The 15731-nt window shown below is 40.6% G+C and overlaps 1 protein-coding gene across 1 annotated transcript in view; it reads right to left on the bottom strand.

Moving 5' to 3' along the window:
- The window catches only part of LOC126252179 (solute carrier family 22 member 7-like), a gene marked incomplete at its 5' end in the record, with an annotated part of 157856 nt that overhangs the window by 24765 nt on the left and 117360 nt on the right, over nucleotides 1-15731 (bottom strand). Inside the window, one exon of the mRNA XM_049953049.1 lies at nucleotides 9626-9840. Coding sequence (XP_049809006.1) covers nucleotides 9626-9840 — 215 coding nt within the window. The remainder of the gene's footprint in view (nucleotides 1-9625; nucleotides 9841-15731) is intronic.

Below are 15731 nucleotides of genomic sequence, written 5' to 3' on the forward strand. Positions count from 1 at the left end.
AGTAATATTGAAACAGTATCAAATAATGTAGTTCATGAAATAAGTTCGTGGTTTGTGGAAAATAATTTGATGCTAAATCACAGTAAGACCAAGTTTTTACAGTTTCTAACTCACAATTCAACAAGAACCGATATTTTGATCAGACAGAATGGGTATCTTATAAGCGAGACGGAACAGTTCAAGTTCCTAGGCGTTAGGATAGATAGTAAGCTGTTGTGGAAAGCCCGTGTTCAGGATCTTGTTTAGAAACTAAATGCTGCTTTATTACCATTAGAACAGTATCTGAAATAAGTGACAGTTCATCATGAAAAGTAGTCTACTTCGCATAGTTTCATACGCTTATGTCATATGGTATTATATTTTGGGTTAATTATTCTGATTCAAAAAGGGTGTTTTTGGATCAAAAATGGGCTATTCGAGCTATGTGTGGTGTGTGTTTGAGAACCTCTTGTCGACCCCTATTTAACAGTCCGGGATTTCTGACATCGCCCTCACAGTATATATTTTCTTTAATGTCGTTTGTTGTTAGCAATATTAGCTTATTCCCAAGAGTTAGCATCTTCCACTCAGTTAATACTAGGCAGAAATCAAATCTGCTTGTGGAATGCACTTCCTTGACTCTTGTGCAGAAAGTAGTGCAGTATTCTGCTGCATCCATTTTCAATAAGCTACCACAAGAACTCAAAAATCTTAGCAGTAGCCCAAAAACTTTTAAGTCCAAACTGAAGAATTTCCTCATGGTTCACTCCTTCTATTCTGTCAAGGAGCTTCTGGAAGAGCTGAAAAATTAAGCAAATCCCAGTGTTACATTGTTGATTTTCTTTATTTAAACTTACGAATTGTCGCCTGAATATCTTACTTATATTTCATTTTATCTGTTTCTACTATCGTGTTACAATTTTATCTATTGACTCGTTCCATGACCATGGAGACATCTCCTTAATTTCAAGGTCTGCGGCGTTCTTGCTCTTGGTGCTGTTAATGGGATACTTGACCTCCTTATAGTAAACAGTGCCCATTTTGTAGTTGTATGTGACAATGCCTTCCTTTAGACCTGCTGGTAGCCTTTTAGTTCCACTTCGTTAAGTATGTTTTGTAAGTGTGTCTCCCATTCTTTCATATGACGTTGTAGCGTATTTCATGAGTGTGCTGCTATGTTTCGGTCGCTTGTGGCTTCTTCCACTAGTTTCTTTCCTTCTCTGTCCCAAAATATTCTCTTTTTCCCTTTTAGGGTTTTTCGGTAGATATATCGATTCTTGACTTAAATTCTGAGAAATGTAGGGTTTCGTACACAACGTCTTTATAAGGTGTTTTGTTCCTATATGCCGATGCCTCCTCTTTAGTCTTTTTTCTTGTTTATTGTTTATCCCGGCTTCTTGAGATCTCTCGTGAAGAGATGCGATACAATACGTTGAGTAGTGACGTGGGACAATCAATGAAGTTACAAAACAGTCAGTAATTTAACTTTTGAATCAGCCGGTTTATTGACGTTACTGGAAATAAAATCAATCTCATAAATTCATACGGTCAGCCAATTTCGTGTAAAAGTTTATATGCATAATGGGACTTATTGCGTCGCAAATCGTTCTTATGATTTAATTAATCAGCGTTACAGTGTTGCTAACCAACGTGATCAATAAGGTAATATGTGTCTCAATTAAAACAGAACCTCCATATTTTGCTTTCGGTTCATTTTTGTCAAAATCAGCAATTGTCGCAAAATTTATTTCCAAGTTAATGCATTAAGTCCGAGCGCGTTTGCAACGTTCGTACGCGATTCACTGGAGAGCTCGATCAAGCACTAGCGTGTAACGTATTTCAAATCGAGCGTGCAGGTTTCAGTTTTCCCTAATGCGGTAAACGACTCTTTTGTAATAACGTGACGTATGTATCTCACATAAAGTCTAAATGAAACTGGATTTGTCTCCATTCGGATCAAAATCACATAAAGCAAAATTCACCGCGCAGGTCAGGGAACTGTCCACGCTCACTTTTAGCACTTTAAGTGATAACTCGTCTCAGAGTAAAAGCCGCACATAAATTCACACTTTTTCATGCGCAGAAAATTCATAAGCACCTTTATATTAAACAGATAAATTATAGCCTGCATTTACTACCATCTCCTATTCTGAATAAACTTCAAGAACCTGTGTTTCATAATCTCTAAAATGTTATCGCCTGAAAGAAACTATAGTTAGCTAAAACGGATTCAGATAACACTCAACTAGTGTCTAGACGATGACGTCACGAATCGATATTTGCTTGTAATGAACGAAATACTTCTACTGCAAAACACTGTCAGTTGAGTAATTTACTGACTCTTATAACAAATTTGGTACCCCTTGCATCGCTACACCTAGTACGTCTTTTCGTAGTGTGTAGCACACTATGTCGACTCATTGTTTCTTTCTTCTTTTATTCCTAGGGGTGGCAGCTTGTCTTAGGACTTACTCCAGTCCTTGAATTGGTTCCTGTAGTTGTGCGTTGTTTATTAGCGTTTCAAATTGTTTTCCGGTGTGTGATTTTGCTTCCACTTTCCAGCTGTCTATTACTCCCGGAAATGCTTGTTTCTTCTTTCTTGTGGTTTTCAAAAATGGTTCTGAGCACTATGGGACTCAACTGCTGAGGTCATTAGTCCCCTAGAACTTAGAACTAGTTAAACCTAACTAACCTAAGGACATCACAAACATCCATGCCCGAGGCAGGATTCGAACCTGCGACCGGAGCGGTCTTGCGGTTCCAGACTGCAGCGCCTTTAACCGCACGGCCACTTCGGCCGACTCTTGTGGTTTTCCCCATTCTCCTTGGATACCTATTTCCAGAGTAATATGTTTCCGAAGTGATATGCGATTTGCTGTCCTCGAGAGGTGTTATATTACCCTTAACTGGTCCCCTTATGAGTTGGATTTGTATTGTGCTTCAGCCGTTCTTTTTCTTCAGAAAAAGACCAAGAACTCGTTAGAAATGAACCACCTCGCACTGTTCTCGACTCAGAGGATTATGGTGTGAGTAGAGTACATGGAAAATGAAGCAGTCGTTCAGGTTATTTGCGTATGAGACTTGTTATTCTGAAGGCAAAGGTGATGTTTATGTTCTCTTCTGAAAAAAAGAAAACAAGGTCGATTAATCACGTGTATTTAAACAAATGTGAAATACTTTTTTAGCCAATGTGGTGTTAGTCTGAAGCTATTCGTTACTTCTGGGGATATGATCTGAGGATTCAAAGACATCATCTTTATGTTACAATGAAGTAATTAGAGATGTAACAACTTTTTTTGGAAAACACTATAAGAAACGACATGTCCCGTAATATTTATTTATTTTTTGTACTAAATAAACAGTTTCTGAACCAGACACATTTTGTTTCTTGTTCTCTTGGATCCGAAAACGATTTTTACATGTTGTTGTCCACCAGAAAGACGTATCACTGAAAAAAAATTATTAATACCGTAGTTTCCATACACTCGCTCTCTTCGGGATAGGCAGAAACAGCAAGTTTTATTTTCTTTCTGCTATAAAACCATCAGCTAGGTAAGAAATTTGATTGGTACCTCGAAGTTAAACAGAAGACCTGCAGTCTCATACAATCTCCTCTAATTTCCTTCCAAAATTACCATTTTTTTTCTTTTAAATTTTGAAAATGTTTCTATTCCGCCCACTTTATCGTAATTTTGTACATCCATTCTGCAGTTTAAATCTCTGATAGTGATTTACTCTCAGATGGCTTATTTCAGAGTCAGTAGTTGTTTTATTCGATTCGAAATAAGCTGATATCACTGTAATGTATTTGTATCTGTTGGGATAGTATGTTTCTGTGTGATAATTGTGGTTGCTGGCGATAATTCGGTTTTTATGGAGTAAGTTACTCCTCACTGAAATCCTGGGTGTTGCGATTTTTCGGTTGAAACGGTGCTGTTAGTATTGCTCTGTGGAGCCATATTCATTGCACTATCAGACGTTGTATATTCCAACGGAAGGCCTTTAATTTTGTGGTTGGTGTTTTTGTGTCTTATTCGAGGGCCATCCCTCCATTCTCCGGAGAAAAACGGAGAAAGCGAAAATTCCCGGGAACCATGCCCTCTTAACTGCACTTCTAGGTCTGCATCTATCTGTCTGACAAGTCAGTAACTCGTATTGTCCAGATCATCTCCTCTCTCTTTTGATGTTCACTGCCATCCATGCTCTTTATCTGCATGTATGATATTTAGCAGGAGCAAAGATAGTACGACCCTTGAATGTCTTCTCCCACCAACTGCTTAGTTCGCGTGTAAAATAGTGTATAAGAACCAGGATTTGGTTTTTTGGTGCCATTGGTAAGAGTTTATGTAATTTACTAAACTTTACTCTATGTCTGTAGTATCACTTCATTAAATATTGCTGAGGCATTACAAGACTTTCTAAGTTTCACATGTTCTACAAAATACAGAATAAGTAGAGTACAATATCATTTCTGCGATTTTTATGCTACTGTAAGCATGAATTGTTACTGCCATTCTGTTCTTTGCTTTTATTGCCATTCTGTTGTTTATTTTTAGCCTTCACAGTATCTCCCTTCATAATGGCCTCATGACCAAAATTGAAATATCGAAAATATATAATTTCTACAGTCAATGGCCACTACGGTTTGTCAATGGTCACTACGTTGTCTTTAAAAAAATATTACAGGATGTGAACGCCAGCCTTAAGGCAGTAAACAATTTTGCCTCATTTAACGAAAATCAACATGTCCAACATATTCAGATGAGTTTTCAAATATTACTGGGGATCAACTTCAGGCATAATTAGACCAAGTTTTGTACGTATCTACCAGAAGAGAAAGAATCTTAGAAGCAGCCAGATTACTATAAGCATATGGGTAATGGACGGAGAAAGCTTCACTTCGAAAACAGAAAGTCTGGGCCTTTAAATGTTCACAGACCGTCAGTGAAAATATTGCAACTAAACTCAATGGAGAGTGCTCCAGCGACCGCAGCACATTCTGAAGTCACAGAGAGGCCCTACAAAAGGTGTGAACCACTGGTAGGCCTCCTACAAGAAATCTGTCCAGTCACTGACAGCATAAATTCAGTGTCTGTATCTAACCTCTAATCAAAAACCACAAAATACCTAGATTTCAGTCAGTATTTTGTATTCTGTTAGAATGCAGCTTGAAAGGATCCGAAAAGTAAAGGGTTTAAGATGTAAGAAGGTTTCATTCAGACATTTACTCGCTACAAAATTTGCAAAGTAGAGTAAATTGCAAGCTACAAGTAATAACGATCTCATATGACGAGCTGAAGTTCAAACTATCTAGTGAGTAGTAGCCTGCGACCAATCTAAAGCCTATTGAATTCGGAGCTGAAGTGCAAAAATTTTATCAGCATGAGGCAACAGTTAGGATACGAAGACCAACAGTTAACATGTACAGAAATACAGATTCAACATTTAAAGAGGTGTCACTTAACCAAAGCAATACCATTCGGACAAGAATTTCATTGAGACAAAAATATGAGTAAACATAGTATGGACTAAGTAAGTGAGGCGCTAAAGCCGACATCTCAGTGACAGTACAGCAAAAAAGTTCGACCGCAGAATGAGGGAAGAAGGGTGTCGATTTCACCACAGCTCATCTTTACTTACTAAGAACTGGTTCCATGAAACCTTGGCCTGTGACAGATGTCCCCAGTGTAAAACACAAATTTAGCTCAGTCAGTTGCCGATAAAAATCAGTCAGACCGCAACACGAAGCGTTTGCTATAATCAAGAATGTGCTTGTCCACTGGGAACCCAGTAACCTCGACCATGACCAGGAAGAGTACGTTCATAGAAGACGCGGCTGTCTAATATAGTCTGATACCAATCCTGTCACTTACAAAGGCGTACTCACAGTACCAACTGAGACTGAAACATGACAGCATTTGATAGTGCAATGTTCTCGCGCCTATCAGAAATGCAGGCCGATGGAATCCGGTTTCTAACTCACGGATGGAAACAGAAGAGTGCCGTAGGTTTAACGCGTGTATCTGTGTATTTCTCTGCGGCATCGTAACTTCCAAACGAAAGGTCTGATTTTAATTTAATTACAGAATGTACGTAGGTCGGTACGGAAGCTCAGCGTGTTCGGTCAGAGGGTTAGCTGCCCTCTGTAATATAAAAACTGAGTTGTTGCTTCAACGATCAACTTGAACAAGCGTCATGGGACGTTCGACCCGAAGAAATACAACAAACAATATCGAACAAAATGAGATAAAAAAAAAACAGCTGATACCATTAGACTAGACGGCTCACAGGCCAGGGCAGCCACGAGTTGGATACGAAAACACATTCGCTCTACCTAGCGAGAAGTGATCGAATTACAGACAAGAGCAAATGAGGCACTGTATAGACAATTTAACATTACAGGCAACGACAGGAATTAATGCATGAAAATTGCAACTTACCGTAAACGGTCCTATTTTATAAATGAAATATACTTCAAATGTACATTAAAAAAATGTGAAACTGGAAAGGGAACCGATGTTTAGGAGTCTACATTGAGGAGAATATCGCTGTTCAGACCAATTTTCATTAGCGGCTCTATACCTTGAAAAAAAGGTTTTCTTGCGTAATTGCAACTGTTCGTTCAATGTGAGACCGTCCTTCATAGATAGGTGTTAAAAATCTCTAGCTGTTCTTAGATGTTAAGCCTAAAGCCTCTTTATTCCCAGTGCAAGAGCTGGTCGTCTTTTACATCTTTAGGAATATGTCCTGTGATTAACGAATGGCCAGCGAAAGTTGAATTGTGAACATTGGTGCCTTTTTTGCCCAGAAGGTATTCCCGAAATCTTGTCGAAATAGCTCGGCCTGTTTGGCCTATGGAACAGGCAGGACAATCGCCACAAATAATTTTGTAGACATCAGAATTATGCAGAGGGGAAAGCGTAGATTTCAAGTTACGTAAGATGTTACTTTTTAAATAATTATTACTGGAGAAGGCTACTCCAAAGTTATATTTATTTTGAAGTAAACGCTGTATCCTGTAGGAAACTGCGTCGAGCAATGGTATAGAGAAGAATTTTCTCTTGTCATTAGGTTCAATATTAGAAACGCCTAGGGTAGTGACTGTCTTATTAGTTTTCCTACCAAAAGTACCATCTGCTATAGAAGGAGCATAGCCATTATTGGCAGCCACAGTTCTAATCAGATTGATTTCAGAATTGAGATTTTCAGAAGAAAGGTGGCTCTATGCATAGCTGAATGAAAACAGGCCATCCTACGAGAATGCGGGTGTACTGATGTGAATGGAGTAATTTGATCAGAACTGTTCTCCTTGCGGAAGATAGTGAAGCTTTGTCGTCTGCTGTCGTAAGAGTGAGATCTAGAAAATTCAAGTTGACTCTAAGTCTTACTTAATCTATTTCGGAATACAGACACAACCGTCCGCGACTGCCCGTTCGAGTCGCCACATTTGGTCAGCCCCCCCGTCCCCCCCTCGCCACCACACGTCTTCGCAGCTCGCTTCATACCCTGCAGTAAGGAACCGCAAGACCGCTACGGTCGCAGGTTCGTATCCTGCCTCGGGCATGGATGTTTGTGATGTCCTTATGTTAGTTAGGTTTAACTAGTTCTAAGTTATAGGGGACTAATGACCTCAGCAGTTGAGTCCTATAGTGCTCAGAGCCATTTTTTTCGCTTCATACCGGGCGACTCGCGCTCGTGGTTTGAAGCGTGTGTTATTACACCACTGTCAAGTCACTGTGGGACGTTGTCCTTGTAAGACAGATTAATGCACGAATCTAAGTTCTTACCTAATTATATAAAAATATGATGTAAAATAAATACGTAGCTATTGTTGGGTTATTTAAAGACAGATTAGTGTTCATGTTTCGCATAATAAGTAATTGTTAGTTCACTAGTTACTTTGAGGTTTGGATGCGGGATGCGCATCGTAAATTCAGGCACTGTCTTCTCCTCACCGTGTTGTCGCTGTCCAGCACGGTGTGTAGTTTGACAGCTTAATGTATGCCTGGTTGTGGGTGTCCATGACTTTTACGTTTAGCATTGAACTCACGGTTGTGTGCTGGTAGAGTGGAGCGCAAGTTAACTTGTCGGTGCGTCCATTGACTGTGTGTTGGTTTGGTTGTCGTCGGTTCGAGAATGGATGGGCCGAGTGGCTGTCTCACCTAAGTGAAGGTTAGTATTTCATGTGATGGCCGACCCCCGAAACATTTGTGCGGCGTTAGTTGCACTGCCTTTTCTTATTTTCTGTTGTGTGTATTTGTATGGGTCATAGCAGACGGCTTTGAATTAAATTTGAATTGTTTTTAGTGCTGTTTTAAGTCATGGGCCTTCAGCCGTTTTAAAATTAAAGGTTTCTTGCTTGTCAGGTGTTAGGCTCTTTGGACCTTCAGACTGATTAATATATTGTTTGAAGATAAGGCCTTGGGACAACTGCCCACTAAAAATTGTTTTAGATGTGTTTTAAGTCATGGGCCTTCAACCGTTGTAAAATTAAGGTTCCTTTCTTGTCAAGTATTATATTGTTTGGGGCCTTAAACCTAATTTAAGATAGAGCTTTGTTGCTTAAATTTATTTTACCTTGAGTTTTAAGTCATGGGGCCTTCAGACGTTTTTATACTAAGGCTATGTCTTTCGAGCATCAGACTGCTTGGGGCCTTCAGCGTAATTGAAGATGCCTTCTGCTTTGTGTTTCTTTTATTTAATTTTACCTTGAGTCTTAAATCATGGACCTTCAGCCGTATTTAAACTAAGGTTGTTGCTTTCCAAGTGTTAGATTTTGGGCCTTTAGTCCAAATGTAGAACTTACATAACTTTTGCCTAAATACTCTCTTTGGCGTCTGAATTTAGGGTTAATGTCTTTTAGCCGTTAATTTTTAAAACATATAAGAGGTAGTGCCCTTAAGGCGTCAGATAGTGTGGCCTATTCAGCCGATAACTAAGTTCAAGGATTTTTCTGTAATTTTTGGACAAAAAAATTAAGTTATATGAGTCCGAGTGTAACTGACAGCCGCTCATTTTGGCCCCTTTCCACAATTCCAACTACCTGTCCTGTCCTGCGGGTATACCAGGGCGTTTCAAGAAGGTATTGATTTTGTCACGTTCTTTCTACTGCCGATGTTTTTCAGTTTGTGAAATCTGGTGATAAATACGATTTCATTTGATTTCAGTCAAAATGTAAACGTACATGTTGACAATTAGTGAACAACATATATCTACTACCAACCGCTATTTGAGCTCTTCCCACTGGGCTCATTGTGGTAGCGTCAATCTATTTCATCCATATCACTTTCCTTAATCAGTGCATGAATTCAATGACTGATACATCCAGAAAGCAGGGTGGGATACAACGCATCAGAGGCTGCACTGAAGTGAACTCCTTCCTTGAATTTGAGTTGGTTACAAGTTCAAGAACATGCGATTTAGGACACCAGACCCAGACTAACAGAATCGCAGTTCTAAACATATCGTATAGAATGAGTTTAAGCTATGGTTCCGATAAAATATGAGATGTTACAGAGTGGCTTGAACGGTTACGAAAGAACAGCCAAGCTACGGGAAGGGAACGCAGAATGTCATAAACCGAGGGAGAAATACTACACTACAGAACAGAGCATCCAGAGGAAAGTTTACACTCTGCACGGCTTACCCCTCAGCATACAGAAGGTGGCCGCGCTGGTGACTCCTGCCAGCAGAGCGCAGCCCACAGCGGTCCAGCGTCGGCCGAAGCGCGACGCGCACACGTGGACGGCGCAGACCGAGGGAAGCTGGACCGCGCCCTGCGCCACCACTGTCAGGAAGGGATTCACGCCCACACCACCAGCCAGCAACACCAGCGAGCACTGCGTCAGTACGCTCGCAGACCTGCTCAAAGCAGCAAATAGTATGAAGTAAATAGTAAGTCATGTGCATGCTCCCCGCGTCATAACTTTCATCTCTAGCTATCACATGAAACGTTAGTTTGAAGTGTGATATAATTTTTCTGTGTCATATGTATGTACTTGACTGTGTTTAATACTATAGTTAAGAAAATTAATTTTCTTAGTACCAGGGTTAGCAAGAAAGACTTAATTCTCATCTCAAAAAAATCATTATTATTGCGCACAGTTGTGGCAAGAGTAACGCGATACCTCCTAATAATGTGTTGGACCTCTTTTTCCCGAACGTAGGCCAGCAGATCGACGTCTCAGCTAGTAGGAAATCCGCTGCAGAAGTGTTTTTTTTTTTTTTTTTTTGTGGTTTTAGGGCGCACAGCTACAATGGTCATTAGAGCCCAGACTAAGTTAGGAATGCACTGCGAGGCACTAGGTTGAAACAGCAACTAAAAGGGACAACACTATAAAAGACATATTAACATGCAAGGGATTACAAGAAAACGGTATAATCAAATGTCCTTAGACAGGTTTGTCAAGTGGATGAAACGAAGAACGCGAGCAGCTCATCCTCGGTCATCCGCTAAAATGGCATCCAGAGTGTACATGGCAGGCCAAGATCAACGCGCAGTGTATTAAAATGCGGACAGGACGTTAGAATGTCTCTATAGCCGTCCATAATAGCAAAGATGTTCTCGATGCCGGATTTTGTACACAAATTGACCTCCAGAATGTGTCCCATAAATGTTCGATGGAATTCATGTCGAGCGATCTGGGTGGAAATATAATTTGCTCGAATTATCCAGAATGTTCATCGATCCAATCGAGAACAGTTGTTTCCCGGTGACAAGGATGAATAAAAACTCCATCGCTGTTTGGAAACATGAAGTCCATGAATATCAGCAAACGGAGTGCAAGTATCCAAACATAACCATTTCCAGTCAATGATCGGTTCACTTGGACCAGAGGATTGAGTAAATTTCATGTAAACACAGCCCTAACCATTGAGGACCATCCCTCACCCTGAATAATGCCTTGCTGACAACCTGAGGCAGCACATCTCGCAGCTATCTCTTGACAGTCTGCAATAACACTGTCACCAGATTTGCATAGTACGCACTTGGGATAGTGTGTCCCTTACGAACATAATCTGCTACCATCATATCATGAGATTCCCAAAAACTATGTTACGTACACTCGAGGCCAACGAAGGGCAACAAACGACACACAAGGTTTCGTCGAAAGTTAGTCGCCAGTGCTTTGGCGTTCGGCTTCTCACCCTCACCAAATCAAGGCCTTTGGGCCAAGGGATTCAGCAATGTTGTCGGCGTAGCTCTCGTTATTGTTATAAAACAGCGTTTTAATTGCAATTTCACTGGCAGATGTTACAAGGGAATAATAGGATATAGCAGTTGTTGCATGTGCAGCATTTATTTCACTGCAAGAAGCTCATCATCAGAAGAAATGTGGAAGAAGAAACGACACTGGTGGACGATCTCTCTTCTAAAAGTAGGGAGCAGTGTGGTGTGTCAAAATTAATGTCTACCTGATTCCTAAATCGGAATTAGCCTACTTCATAACCTCTTTTCCGAAGGGAAGCTACAGATTTCAAATTGTGATTGAATTGTGTTGGCCGCAAAATTTCCAAACGTGACTCATGTTTTAAGAGAGATGTACCTGCTGCACAAACATTAACGGTCAATCCAGATTTTGTATGTTTCTCTCTGTCGTTCACTGCGAAAAGATGTGAATAAATTCCTCACCTTCTTTTTCACGTCCTGCACATTTATTTCTTACGGATCACTTGCTCCCCTCCAAGTGTTTGATCTTTTCCATTTCTTTGCTTAATAACTGTTCGTAGAGGACCATCTATGTGAGCGTTCACGATAAAACGTTATTAGCTTCAACGCTCTCTCCATATTCCGCTCCATAATTCACTATTTTTGAACACAGGGAACACACACACTCTTAGCGAGAGCAGGCATTGTCTGCAGGGTAAACAGAAACGGCGGAAATCAAGTTTTTCTTGAGAGGCAAAAATCGAAGTTAATGTTTTACTGGCCGGTTGGCTCTGTAATTTAACAGCCAACTACTGTAGTTTAATGCCTAAGTTGTAGAGTTTCTGATGATGCTATTGTCAAATAAAAGAGCGAAACAGTAGAATAAATCAAATGAAGCGGATCTGTTGGCTGTCTTCAAAAGCGTGAATGCACACTCGTTCCAGAGAAACAGCAAATCGCTACTGAACCAATGAACATCCAACTTGGCATGTGCTATAGGACAATAGGCACGAGACCAACCAACCACCAACGCCTTGATGTTATCGCCAGTAGACCGAACTGCAACGAAGGCCAACCGCTTCGTTGGGTGCAATTTATCGCCCGTACACGATAAGCAAAGATCCGCCAACGGAGAGTTTAACGTTCTCGGGCAGCACGCATCAAAAGTGAAAGTTAAAAGAACATTTCGATATATAATGCTCACTGTAACTTATAATTTATATATATTTCTGTTAATTGAATTTCAAAAGGACACTTAATTTTCTGAGGAAAAAGATAATTATGAATTTTGCTATTATAAATGATTATTCAAAGATAGTGAAATACTATCTGTGGCGGTGGATGTGAAAACCGCCACAGAAGAAACGATATGTAATCAAGAACGACAAGGACTGTACAAGATTAAGTTAAGATACAAATAGGCAATATACTGCACTACAGTCGCTTGTCTTCTGCACGGACTGAATGGGAGAGGGACCCGTGACGTTGCATAAGGCTCTTAAGTAGTCTTCATTTGTCGTAAGTCGATGATCGACGCAATTTGTAGCTGGGATTGTAAAAGGTGTGTAAAGATTTTAATTGTTTCTGTTAAAATATATTTATCTACTAAAATCTGTTTGTCACAATTACTGCAAAGTTCGCACTAGACATTACCCATTTTATTTAAGAAATTTCAGCGTTTTACTGGATGTCGCTGCTGGCGCGGAGCTGCGCCGCGTGCGAGCAGTATGCAGCAGCGGCGGATTTAAATATACGATCGCAATAACGACCGCATCCTAAAAAGGGTACAGATAGAGGTAAACGAAAATGATAAAGCGTTTCTTTTCACAGCATTCCAGACGCAGAATAAAAGGAGATAGTAGATTTTATCTTGTACATTCACAGGTGGGTACAAACTGTAGCTTTTGTAAATTTTCATTCAAGAAAGTGATACATTCTGAACATATCGTAATGTGTATTTAAAAGTGGACAATTTTTCAAGTTGGCTTAGCAATATAAAAAAGAAAACATTTTCATATAGTAAAGATAGTCTTACGCTTCAAAACTAGTGGGGTATATCCCGTTAAACAAAAATCCACTGCAACGTGAAAATGTTTGCTAAGTCCGATGGACAATAATGGCTCTGAGCACTATGCCACTTAACGTCTGAGGTCATCAGTCACCTAGAACTTAGAACTAATTAAACCTAACTAACCTAAGGACATCACACACACCCATGCCCGAGGCAGGATTCGAAACTGTGACCGTAGCAGTCGCTAGGCCCCAGACTGCAGCGCCTAGAACCGCACGCCCACTCCGGCCGGCTGGACAATAATATTTTCATTCTTGCACAAACAGCTTTAGTACTTAAATACAAGTACAACTTATTATTTTGGAATATTTAAAGAAATTCATTTTTATTAATCTGCAACAGAATCTTTCATACGTAAAGTAATAATCACAGATGAAAAATTTATTGCCACCAATCATATCTCATGCCCATTCATGTATATGTTAAGTTCAATCTCAACTGTTTCCCAATCAAATTAAACGCAAAATGCAATGAAAGTTTAAAACCAGACGGTCAACTCCCGAATAATGAAAACAGATAGAATCGCATTAGAAGAGGTTAGCTGTCATTGGTTGGTCTCCGTGTGAGTCCTCGCCTTTTCAGCGTTGGTGAACTGTCCGTCATGTTGACATGGCGTCGTGTGCTCCTGCGCGATGGGATCATCTTGATATCTCCGTGTAAATTACGTAGTTAAAATGTCACCTAGACTATCCTGAAACAAGTTCCTCATTTCCTCTGCTGGAGTGGTTCTGCAGACCTCTTTAATGGGCTTGAACTGTTGCGCATACCAGCTACAGACGAGTTCTGCCATATTTAACTTGTCGTTAGAGTCTCCAAATTTTGCACCACCGCTTCAGGGGCTTTGCGTATATCTTTCAACATAACGGCCTCAGACTAACTCGCGATACTTCACACGGAGATGATACGCATCGTTTCTCTTGATCTTTGTTGAGCACATCACACGCTGGAGAAGCGAAGCGCTCCTATTGACTGGAATAAAGTGTCCAAGAATGTTCATCGAGCAGACGCATAAAACTACACACAAGGGTCATTTCTAAAGCAATGACCCATAGCGCACAGTGCCGGCGCATCCTGTCACGTGACGTCCGTTCACATCCAGTCACGTGACGTCCGTTCACGATCGACCCCACTTGGCCAGTCTCTCCCTGCGTCGCAAATACGTTTCACCTCTCTGCCGGTGTTGGCTGTATGGTTACACTGCTTCGTTTGCCGCCCTGTCGATCACTGAACCGGCCGTTTGTGGAGTGCCCTTGGTTAACCCATTCTTAAATACTAAACAATTTCTTCATACGGAAATTCACCAGCTGCGTGTTGATGTTTATGCTCAGGTTAATGAATGATGGAATGTGCATAAATGAGGTAGGCTGTATAACAAAGGAAGGAAAAATGTTCATGACGAAGAACGACTTGGATGGCCTACTGATCTGAATGAAGAACTGGCATAAAAAGTTGATGAGGTAATTCGCCAAAATAGACGCTTCACTATTGACGATCTGCATCAAAAATTTCAACAAGCTTAAAAGATCAGTAGTTTTTCACGTTGTTACTGGAAAACTTCACTATCAAAATTATGTTCGAGATGGGTGCCGAAAATGTTGAATGAGGAACACAAAACAAAGCGAATGGCATAATCGTTTTACGTTCTGGCGCGCGCTCACAAGAATGGTGACGAGTTCTTGAGTCACATAGTGACCAGTGATGTAACGTGGATTGCGTACTACATTACACAGAATAAATATCAGTCCAGTTAAATAAATGGTTCAAATGGCTCTGAGCACTACGGGACTTAACAGCGGAGGTCATCAGTCCCCTAGAACTTAGAACTACTTAAACCTAACTCACCTTAGGACGTCACACACATCCATTCCCGAGGCAGGATTCGAACCTGCGACCGTAGCGGTCGCGCGGTTCCAGTCTGAAGCGCCTAGAACCGCTTGGCCACTCCGGCCGGCATCAGTCCAGTGAGTGACATCATTTAAAGTCACCGACGAAACCACCAAAATTCAAACACGAACCTTCAACACGGAAAATTGTGGCAACGGCTTTTTGGGACAAAAGGCGTTCTTCTGATAGACCTGTTGCCAAGATGAATGATATTAAATGCTGAGAGGTGCTAGAGCTTATGCGCGCTATTCAAAATCGCCGGCGGGGACTGCACTCTAACGGCGTCGTTGTGCCTCGTGATAATGCGCGGCCTAACGTTATGGGAAAAACAAAGACGTAAATGGACAATTTTCATTGGAAATTCCTGGGTTATCCACCTTGCAGCCCCGACTTAGCACCGTCACATTTTCATCTCTTTCCTAAACTCAAGTAATTTCTTGGTGAAAACCGCTGTGAAAATGATAAAATGTTGAAAGAAACTATTAATTCTTTGTAGGTCAGGCACAAAATTATTTGATACCGGGACCCAAAAGCTGGTGCCACGAGTTGACAAATGTTTCATTGTTCATGGTGTCTACGGTGAAAAGTGAAAAAACATGAATATTATAGTCTGTGATACAATGTACAAGTTCCTCTTACTCCATTACA

The sequence above is a fragment of the Schistocerca nitens genome, chromosome 4, assembly GCF_023898315.1.
Source record: "Schistocerca nitens isolate TAMUIC-IGC-003100 chromosome 4, iqSchNite1.1, whole genome shotgun sequence".
In the NCBI taxonomy this organism is placed as follows: Eukaryota; Metazoa; Arthropoda; class Insecta; order Orthoptera; family Acrididae; genus Schistocerca; species Schistocerca nitens.